The sequence below is a fragment of the Pundamilia nyererei genome, unplaced genomic scaffold, assembly GCF_000239375.1.
Source record: "Pundamilia nyererei isolate P.nyererei 1_Seehausen unplaced genomic scaffold, PunNye1.0 scaffold00167, whole genome shotgun sequence".
Classification (NCBI taxonomy): domain Eukaryota; kingdom Metazoa; phylum Chordata; class Actinopteri; order Cichliformes; family Cichlidae; genus Pundamilia; species Pundamilia nyererei.
In genome coordinates, this window is record NW_005187568.1 from 708,769 (window position 1) to 719,457 (window position 10,689).

A 10,689-nucleotide genomic window follows, 5' to 3' on the forward strand; every position below is an offset into this window, starting at 1 on the left:
CCTGCACATGTGATGTGACAATAAAAGTGATTTGATTTGATTTGATTTGTACGGGTCAGCAGCATGTCAGATGGACACACGTTAGCTGACCTCTATCTGCAGATCTCTGTTGGCCAGCAGGGCGTTGCTCTTCTCCTGGTTCAGACTGTTGATGTCAGCCATCAGACTGTAGTTGTGATCTCTGAGCTGCTTGACCTCCTCACTCAGCCGCTCCCGTTCATCTCGCACCTTCTGCACGCGCTCAGTCAGCTTTTTCAGCTCACGGTCTTTCAGCTGCTGCTGGCGAGACCACACCTCCTGAAGACAAGCGCAAGAGAGAACACAGCGATTGAACATTACGTTTTTTGTGTAATTTCCATCTCGCTCTGTTCCTCAGTAACCGTGTGGCTGAACCAACCTGATCCTTGGCAGCAGAGCAGGCCTGCTGGCGGCGCCTCCGCTCATCCTGCAGTGCCCTCTGCAGGCGGCTGAGCTCCGACATCAAGAACTGAGTGAGACCCGATTCTCCTGCAGTGTCTGAACACGCAATACACAGCTGATCAGAATCAATTTATAATCAGTACATGAAAATATCTGAACAGGCAAACAGTCAGGAAGACAGACCAATCAGGATGCTGAAGGTCTTGTTGGGTTCCTTCCCAGTGATCCGGCTATACAGTTGAGGATAATCCAGTTCCAGACTCTCCAGGAAAGCTGTGTAACCTTTGACTCCCGTTCGCTGCAAAATGTCCAGTAGGGCCCCTACAGATTAAAGGTTACAACAAAGGTCAGCGGATGCAAGACTCATTACGCTGATATATAATGGTGCTATCTATATAGGGACACCAAGGGTCAGCGAGTCACTGCGACCGTTTTGGCCACGTTGACATGTATAAGAACAACAACGGCAACCAAACACTTCTTTAAACATGAACGGGGCATAATCTAAGTGAGTATGGTCTGACTTCTGTGACTCAGATGTCACCATGAATATCTATATTTGGTGAGGTTATGCGCACTCTGTTGTTTTCTTTTTGGTTGTTTTTTTCTAATTAATTTTTGTTCATGATGACCTAACCGATTAAGTAAATGCTTACAGTTTCTTTTAACAGAAAAACTCTGGAAGTGGGTTTGCCAACTAATGTCAACAACACCCTGCCAAGGTGTAGAGGAACCACACTGTTACAACTTCCTAGTATTTTAGACCATTCTGACCACACGCAGCAGCCACTGAGTGAGAACTCTCTTTGTCTTGTTTCTAAGACATTTCTGATCTTGTCTCATACAGCTTTACTGATAGAAGTAAGCTAGGCTGATGGGAAGTCACTGAATTAGACCTCTCCGCCAGGAGACGTTTGTAATTTATGAATGTGTTTTAAAGACTCATCTTACTCATAGACAGTATAAAGGATGAACAGTGAAGATGTGTGCTTTCAGCTAAATTTTTCAAGTATTTACTTCTCCCCAGCAGTTACATGAACCCAGATTTCAGATGAATTAATTAAACATTGCTGTGTTTTTTTTGTGTTTTTTTCCTCCTTGTGGATCAGGAGGTTCACGTGGAGGCCTTTCTGGACTAACTGAAAGGTTTGTACTGGCTTCAATCTGGTATGTTTAAAAAAACAAAAAAAAAAACGTACCAACTTTACGCCTCCTGATGACAAGCGCCGGGTCATTGAAGAGCTGCTCTTCATCCTCAGCACTGATTACCTGATAAGGTTGACCACACATGAACCTATCACCACCTGAAAGGAAGGAAGAGGAGCAACAACCACAGGAACAGAGAGGAGAGTAGCAAGAAGAAGAAGCAGGAGCAAGAGCATACCTGACACTGGCGGAGGTAGGGGGTGATTCTTGAAGGATCAATAGTTTTGATGAGCAGCATCCTGAAGTCATCCAGCTGGAGCCAACAGAGGTCATCCTCACTCACTCCATCCATCGTGCCGTTACACACTACACAACACACCACTGTGCACACTGAGGACTACACTGAGTACGCTGGTTACACTGGTCCCACACACCCGCTTCTCTCTATCTGCCTCTGATTTTCTGAACACATCGTTGAGGTCACTTCTTGTTTTACTGTCAGTCCCCGCCTCATTTAACTGACTCTGAACTGACTGATTCCAGCTCATCTGAATACACCAATCAGGTCACAGCTGTTTAGCACTGAGCTTTCTGATCAAGCTGACTGTCCACATTCTGCTTGGGTAATACTTTATAACATCAGTAATGCTCACAATGCTTTCCAACTTTAACATCATCTCATGGTCACTGTGTCTACTTTTATTCTATAATTTAAGACACTTTTTTATTATATTATTCTATTTAAGTTTATAAAACCATTTCATTAGATTAAAAAAACCAATACTTTTACTTAGTAAGCTCCTTTAAATTTACTTTTTAAAAAACAAAAACAAAAACTGAGCTCTTTTCTTTTGAGTGACTTTTCTCTTATTGAGTTACACTCTATCAACCTTTTAAAATTTATTGACTTACTTTACCTGTCATGAGTGGTTAAAGTAGGATTTGGCTGATAAGGTTACCACAAGAGTGGATGTGTAAGTGCAATGTGGAGAAGTAAAGTAAAGCTTCCTGCATGCGTGCAAATGACCTGTTTTGCCTCACTTCGACATGAATGGATTTGATTAGACAATTATTCAGCACTTTACCACTGTTTTAATAAATGGATCCAAATTCTTATAATGTGGGAGGAAGCTGAGAGAGGAAGCAATGTGCACGCAGGTACACGGAGAAAGGGCCAAGATCTTCAGAGCTTCTTGTTGTGAAGTGACAGTGCACACTATCTGACCACCATGCAAGATAATGAGCATTGATCTTTTTTAATTAATCCCAAATTTCCCAACTTTTTAAATATAGTAATGTATCTTATCAAAATATCTTAATTGCTATTTGTTTAAAAAATAAAATAAAAAATGCTGTTTAAAATCATTACTTTTGTTATATACACACCACCGGTCAAAAGTTTTAGAAAATCCCAATTTTTCCAGTTTGTTATTAAAAAATTATGCTGTTTAATGTCTCATTGCACTCTGAAATGAAAGCATAATACAAATATGCAATTAGAGTGAAAAAAGAAATCATGGAATTAATTTATAGGCCAAAATGTATTCTAAACTTTTGACTCAAATTGGCCACCTGTGGCATACACTTTCTTTGCAAGTTTTCTGTAGGACAGACCTACATTTTTAGACGTGTTATGATGGTCTGTCTCGGTCTCTCTTCCATTGTTAATTCTTAAAAGTACTTTTTTTTTGGGTAACCTTACTTTTTTTTTAACCTCTGGCAGTTCACCTCTTACATTTGTACATAGCGGACTTGTTTCTGCACTCTTTTAAACAAATAGTCTATAAGTAGGTTAGCAGTTCATTTTCTGGCAGCTCCAATCTGTATGCCAAAGTATCCTTGGGCTGAACCCTGAGTTAGCCCTGATGTGTTGATCAGAGTGTGAATGTTAGATAGCAACAAGTGCTTTTTTCAATAAAGTCAGTGAACATTATTAATCATTTTTTAATTTGCCTTTTCCCCCCCTCCTTGTAATAATTTCGTTTTCTGTTGTGAAAACCCGAGTCTTGACATCTACCACCCACCCAAACATTGCTGCAGACCAATCACTATTCTCTATGATAATGTGGCCCCCCTCAACATCTGTGGTCTCCCAAAGCCCCCCCCCAAACTGAGCAGAGGCTGGAGGAACACACTATTGAGCCCTTCTCTGGGCATGGGTCAAAGCTCTTTTGGAGACATGGGGGGGGGACCTATATGATATTAAATGGGTGGTTTTAATGTTAGCTTACGAGTGTGCATATAAAATTGTGTGTCCAAATCCTAAACCACATGACAAAAAAAGATTACAGATGGACAGAAGCTTTAGTTCTCTATAGTGTTAAATATGCAAAAGAGGAAGAAGTGAAGGATTAGAGAAGTCTGAAGGGGAATCACTCCCAGCCAACAGGAAGCATCATCTGACTGAAACAGGAAGTTGTGCCACAGCAGAATTCTCAGTCTTGAAATTTTACCAACACAAGGACATGTAAAAGAAGTAATGAAAGTCTAAGAGTCACAGCAGATTTCACAAACAGGAGGCAAAAAGACATGTCCTCACTGTCTCCAATAACAGGCACGCACACACACAGATGCTTTTTCATTCCAAACAAACCTTTTTATTCGAAAATAAAACAACATTTGTGTACAGAAGCTGAAAAATTTCAGCAGCAGCAGCAGCAGCAGCAAAAAAACAAAACCAAAAAAAACATTTTTTAGTGCAATTTAGTGAGTTTTGAACTCATTCTTAAGTTGCTACACATATTCAACACTAACACTCAGTTCCTTTTACTCCCTGCCGACCACAGTCATCCTTTATAAAGACATCAGTCTCACTTCAGTCTGTAAGAACTAAGCTTCCCATTCTTAGAAAACCAACTCTTCCAAACATCATCACTGCACTCAAAAGTTGCATTTTGAGGGTCCCTGAATGCACCTAATAAAACAGAACATTGTATCTGTTTGTGAAGTCGCCCAGGAAAGTGTTTTCATAGATATAAAAACAGATGTATAAACGATTACATACTAAAGTCATTTTCACCTGAGGAACTGAACATGTGACCTGAATGTATAGATGAACACATTTTCCCCAGAAAGTGCCTTTTCTGTTTTCTTTAGTTTCTGCTCGTCTGGTCAGGTCTGGTCCGACGTGGGTCTGGTGACATCTGTGATCCCTGAAAAGTGACTGGCTGAAGCTCCAGAGCTGTCACACAGCAGCTGCAGTGATTTCTGTGGACAAAAACAAAAATTTCTCAGTGTGTTTGTGCCTCTGTTCTGATTACTGAACCACAGGATTTTGATGTGATCAGACTTCACGACTGTGTGAGTCACTGCAGGGTTACCCACATTGAATTATTTTTGCTCAGCTGTTGTATTTTCAGTGTTTTCTACAGAAATCCAGAGTTAATGAACAGCAGAATTACAACTATGTGACTCCTAAAATAACCATTACTGCTATTAATTACATTTTTTGGTTCATTTTGTTAGTACTATATAGTCACAGATTTGTTTTTATCATGGTCCTATTTTAAATACACTTGAGCTATCGCAGCCTGGATTACGTGGCCAGCATGACATTCACTTTCTTATTTCACCTCTCTGTCTCAGACACGCAAGGAAAAATATACTCAAATGTGAGTCACACTAACTTCCCTCTATTCTGGTGAGGCACAGAGGGCACTTTCTCACTCAGTGATCATTTTACATGCAAATACAGCCAAAATGACAGCATCACTGCTGCTTTAGCTTGTGTCCTTTCATCAACTTCCACACTGAAACTAATGAGGTTCTTTTTCCATCCTTTTCTTTGTTTTTCCCCTTTAGATCAGGGATGTTAGGAGGAGTTTTACAGCTTTTCCTATTGATAAAGACCCCCAATTATTATCCACACAATACCAAATTAGTTTCACTGGTCCGGCCCACCTAAAAGCAAAGTGGGCTATATATGGCCCACTATGTAAAATTAGTTTGAAATCCCTGCTTTAGATTTAGACAGATTTCTACATAAAGAAACTGGCTATTTCTGCTATCATGTGATAAAAGTATAGAAACCTTACAGAGAAGAACTCGAATTTGTGGCATTTGGGGCTAACAATTTGTTTCCCAAATGACCGTATATGTGCCCACAGTAAGTTGAATGCTGCCAGAGTCAGTGTTACTGTGATATAACCAGAAGTTATATCTGAATAACCTACGCAACTCACCTCAGCTCTCCTCAGTTTTGCCATTTCTTTGAGTTTCCTTAGCTCCACTTCTTCTTCTCCTTCCTCCTCCACCTCCTCTTCCTTCTCCTCTTCCTGATTGGTCTGGCAGGCTTCAACCTTTGGGACTGGTGGCATGGTAGCCAGGAGTGCGGGGAGAGTAAAACAAGACAGAAAGCGTGCCTTCAGCAACTGGTAGGCAGGATTATTTGAGAAACGCTCAGCTACCAGCTGACGCACTGCTGCCACCAGCTCCTCCTCCTCTTCCTCCTCATTCTTCTCCTGCTGCTCCAGGTGGTCAGAGCTGACAGGGGTGGCTGCGGGGGAAGCTGCAGGGAGACACAAACAAACAGAACAACCTGAAGTCTCTGGAGGAAACTGCCAATTATTAAACATCCAGCACTTAATATTTTATCAACAGAATTTAGAGCGTAGGAGACACCACCTGCTGTCGGGTCATATGGTGTGTTACCTGGGTGTTTCTCGGCGGGTGTGATGTCTGAGGTGGAGTCCGGCAGGTCTGGTGGAGGTTGAGGCGGAGGGTCATTGGAGCCGTTCTTTGTGCTGCTGTCAGGCTTGGAATTGGTCTGGGGCCATCTGGATTTGTTGCCCTCACGCACCAGCTGCAGGGACGACCTGGTTAGGGACTTCTTGGCACAAAGCAATCTACTGAGCATGCTCAGATTGCTGACAAAGGGTGGAAGGTAGGGCAGGGACAAGCTCAATCCTGGTACTACCACCCCTCCTGACCCACTTAACCAGTCATTTATGGCTGCTGGGGATTCCACGAACATAAGAGAGGGGTCGATCTCCAGCACCTCCTTCCTCAGTGGCCTGGACTGTGGGGCATCCACTCTGACTGTGCCCAACGGTGAGAAGTTAGTGGAAGACCGCGGGGGACAAAAAGGGAGGGAGTAGAGACCATGGTCTAGGTCAGATGGCTGCACTGAGGGTGGGGCGAGAGGCCTTGGGTTACAAACGGGTGGCTCAGGAAGTGGGTGAGGTTGATTTGGAAGGGTTATCGGTACAGGCCCAGAGGACAGTTTAGGTGCAATTGGCCGCAGGCCTCTGGTGGCGAGCTGGACAGGTGATGTGGCTGTGTGTCGGTTTAAACTACTCCCTGGGGAAGGAGGGACAGTGTTTATTGCCGCCATCTCCAGGCCCTGGGACGGGGCTTGTGAAAGCTGGACCAGGCCTGTAGGAGTCATGAACCACATCGACTGACCCGGACATAAATGCAACCTGGGCACCGGAGCAGCAACTGGAGTCTGTGTGCTCGCTTTCTCTTTACAGCAAGCACCGCGAGAACGCTTCTGCCGAGGAGATGAGGTAGAAGATTTTTTCTTCTTGGCTTCAGCCTGCAAACACAGACCACAGAGGAGACAGTCTAAAGAGGTGACAGATACCAGCTAATAAAAACTACCAGCTAATGACCTGTAGCATCAGTCTCCTGCTTTCGTCAACTTCAAATCTTTTGCAGCTGTTTGGATGGCAGCTGTTTGGTATTTTGATTTTTAAGGAGACCTAAGAAACTCTCGTTTAAAGTCAACTAGGTGATTACACTACCTGTACATGCTTTGCTATTGTTGTTGTAATTATGTGACTAAATGAGGAATGAAGAACAGAATCTAGTAATCTTACCTTGGCCTGAGCATCTTCCTGCAGAGCTTTGGCTTTATGAGTCGGCTTCCGAATTCGCTTTCCGTCCACACCTGTACTTGTCCTGCCTACACACTGGTCGTCCTCGTTTCTCATCACTTCCTGCTTTTCTGCTGCTTGCCTCTGTCTTTTCTTTCCTCTGGCCTGGCCATCTGGAACATTGTTGTCTGGCTGCTTTGGGACAGGACAAGGCTGACTCAAGTCAGACCCATGCTCAGTGGGGCTAGGTGTTAAAAATGTGTAGTTGTGGTCACTGGAGTTTGGGCATGAAGTGGAGGAAACAGCATGTTGGCTGGTCACACTGGAGGGGAGTGGGACTAAACTAAAGTTTAGAGTTGAAGACATGGCTCCGTCAGAGTGGGAAGGTGTGGCAGACTGGCGTGATGGGAAGGACAGGTTACCAGAAGTTGAAGAGTCATTCGGTGTGAGACGAAGGGATGTGACTAATGAAGAAGGGATAACATCAACTGGATGAGCTGTAGGAGGTGTGGTTTGGGAGGAGTGAACAGTCTGAGGTAGCAGCTCGATGGGAGGACTGGCCATCTTTAATGGAGCAGACTTTGCCGTCTTTTTTACTTTAGCCTAAACAAAACAAAACAAAGACAGAGATGAGCCAGCAAGATCTATATGGCATTCTGATGAGAATGGAAATCGTGAGACCATGACGTGTCCCGAGTGGGTATGCTGTGTGCTAAACTTCTGGCAACAAAGAAGAAAATGGTGAAGAATTTCAGCAGAAACTCAAGAATTATGCCAGGGGAAAATAAGCTGTATGTAGAAGTTGCTGAAGAGCTGACTTGAATTTCGCTGCCTTGTACCTGTGACATGTGCAATGACAATAAAGTTGAATTCCATTCTATTCTATACAAATAACATTGAACTGAACGAGTCGTTTCATATTTTGGAAACATATGCATGACAATGACTGAAATTATATTAAACGATAATTTCTAGGTAATTCTGGGATTTTTTTCAGAATACTGAAAAGTTCAAACAATAGCAGGCAGTGCAATGGTATACTTAATAGTGTGGGAAAGTTTGCATGGTTATGGTGGACTCGTAAAGGCTAGATGATTAGATTACATAAGTTTAAAAAAAAAATCCACTGGGCTCAATAAAGGCCTTTCCCCCCCCCTGCAGCACACTTTTCTCGCTCGATAATGGTTTCTAAGTCTCTTTGCAAGTAGAACAAATCGAGCATGAGTGAAAGCAGCATTTTAATTGTTATACTCCCAGTCTAAAAGATAAATAATACAATATTTTTTGTAATAAAAGCAACTAGAAAACAAGCAAAAATAGTGACTTCTGTATAATCATTTATTGCGAGAAATCTGAAAATGTTACCTTTGCTTTAGTGACTTGGCGTGGAGCTCTGGCCTTCTGACTGAGATTCGTCTTCTTTCTGTCCTTGCTCATACTAACTTCTCCCTCCACACCTGCATGTACAACCCCATTCTGACTCTCGTGATTCTCTGTTTGCTTTTTTCTGGGTAGATTTAGGGTGGAGGGGGAAAGGCAAAGTTGGCGGGAACAGGCAGGAGGGGAGAGGACAGCAGTTTGTGAGGGGCTAATAGGCTGATTAAGGAATGGGGGCAATGAGGCTGTGAGGCTTTGGGTCAAAGGTACAGCCTGTTGGTTACAGCTAGAGGAGACATTCTGGAGCGTTGAGACCACAAAAACTGGAGTGGTGGTCTGCCTCTGACAAGCAGCAGGAAGAGCAAATGGAGAAATAGTGACCTCTGCATGCCGAGATGTGTGTTGAGCTCGAGAGAAAGCAGCATTCAGCTGTGAGTCAGAATGAGGAATTGAGGCAGGCTGGGGAAATGACAAAGGAGCAACTTGAGTCCGGATGTTAGGAGGCACCTGAGTAACAATTGATGGGTGCAGCTGAGGAGGAGGAGTTTGTCTGCACCACCTGTCTGCCGGAGATGGCTCCTGCATGCCCAAATGCATTCGCTGAAGTATTCCTGCCACAGTATTTGGATTTTTTAATTTGCCAGGAGGAGGATTGGAAGGTGGAGTTATTAACGTCACCCCGCTTTGCCTCCGCTCTATCATCTCCTTACAACCCATGACATCCACATTCATGACTTTGAGGAACAACGTGAAGACAGATGTTGAAGAATACTCTTTCTTCTCTGCTCGCTCCCTCAGGACATCTGCTGCCATTCTTTTGGTGCTGGCTGGGATCAGCAGGTTGCCAATCCATGGTGTCACTGCAGCCTGAAGCATGAGGTCTACCCCCTGGCCAGTCATTCCTTTCATAAAGAGTGGCCTGCTGGTTTGGGAAGTTTTTGTCTTACATTTAGACCTACTGTAAAACCTCCGTGCTTGATTGTGCAAGTGGGCTCGGAGCTGGTCAGGTGACACCATCATCATGGCGCCGCTGTCGTGGCGTTCTTCCCATCGCAGCTCCCTGGGAGGTGGGCCGATGATTACAGAGCGTCCAGACTTCCCCAAAATGGTTGATCGCACTAACTTGTCATTGTGAGACTCGTTGGAGGAAGCCAACACCACTGGACGAAAGTTCAAGGAAGTAAATGGTTGAGCTCTTTCAACTGGAATCCATTCCTGCATGGGTGGGAACGTATATTCTTCCTCCAATTCCTCCTCCTTCTGCTCCTCTTGCACTTCCACTAGTTTCTCCACTTCTGGTACCTCTGTCTTTTTCATCTTCTTTTTCTTCTCATCATCACTGTCCATATATTCTATCGCCATCTCTTCCTCCTCCTCCTCCTCACTAATCACTTCTTCTTTTATTGCCTTGAGGCGTCTCCTGATGTTGTTGTTGGTTTTAGCAGCCTTCTTCTTCTTCTCATCTCCCCCACGTTTCCTCTGTGGTTTTCTAGCACACCCTAATTTCTGTTTTCAGAGAGTTAAAAAGAGTCATTGTTTCAGTTTCCATGGTTCCTAAGTAGTTAAGCAGTTGTCACATTTTTTGTGAATATTGCTCATTTATGTAGTTGATATTGTAATTCTATCTTTCTGCCAGTGGTTAAGCTGGCATTAAATAAAGTAAATGAATAAATGAAGATAAGGAGTGTAATGAAAGTACCATTTGGTATGTTTCCTAATATTATAACTATTCTTTGATTATTTTGGTTTCATCTCGTTTACAGACCAGATCCCAGAAGTCCGAATTTTTCCAAACCACCAGCTGAATTACAGACACAGGTAATCAGGTAATGCTACAGTGGGGCAAAAAAGTATTTAGTCAGCCACCGATTGTGCAAGTTCCCCCACTTAAAATGATGACAGAGGTCAGTAATTTGCACCAGAGGTACAC

The 10,689-nt window shown here is 43.4% G+C and overlaps 2 protein-coding genes across 2 annotated transcripts in view; both read right to left on the bottom strand.

Moving 5' to 3' along the window:
• The window catches only part of card9 (caspase recruitment domain family, member 9), an 8,297-nt gene extending 6,247 nt beyond the window's left edge, over positions 1-2,050 (bottom strand). The window contains exons 1-5 of the mRNA XM_005745840.1: positions 1,805-2,050; positions 1,620-1,689; positions 604-741; positions 398-516; positions 91-297 (exon numbers count right to left, since the gene is read on the bottom strand). Of these exons, the coding sequence (XP_005745897.1) occupies positions 91-297; positions 398-516; positions 604-741; positions 1,620-1,689; positions 1,805-1,918 (648 nt within the window). The 5' untranslated portion in view covers positions 1,919-2,050. The remainder of the gene's footprint in view (positions 1-90; positions 298-397; positions 517-603; positions 742-1,619; positions 1,690-1,804) is intronic.
• A 2,175-nt stretch (positions 2,051-4,225) lies between these two features.
• The window catches only part of snapc4 (small nuclear RNA activating complex, polypeptide 4), a 14,676-nt gene continuing 8,212 nt past the window's right edge, over positions 4,226-10,689 (bottom strand). The window contains exons 18-22 of the mRNA XM_005745806.1: positions 8,748-10,265; positions 7,386-7,985; positions 6,217-7,102; positions 5,748-6,073; positions 4,226-4,773 (exon numbers count right to left, since the gene is read on the bottom strand). Of these exons, the coding sequence (XP_005745863.1) occupies positions 4,678-4,773; positions 5,748-6,073; positions 6,217-7,102; positions 7,386-7,985; positions 8,748-10,265 (3,426 nt within the window). The 3' untranslated portion in view covers positions 4,226-4,677. The remainder of the gene's footprint in view (positions 4,774-5,747; positions 6,074-6,216; positions 7,103-7,385; positions 7,986-8,747; positions 10,266-10,689) is intronic.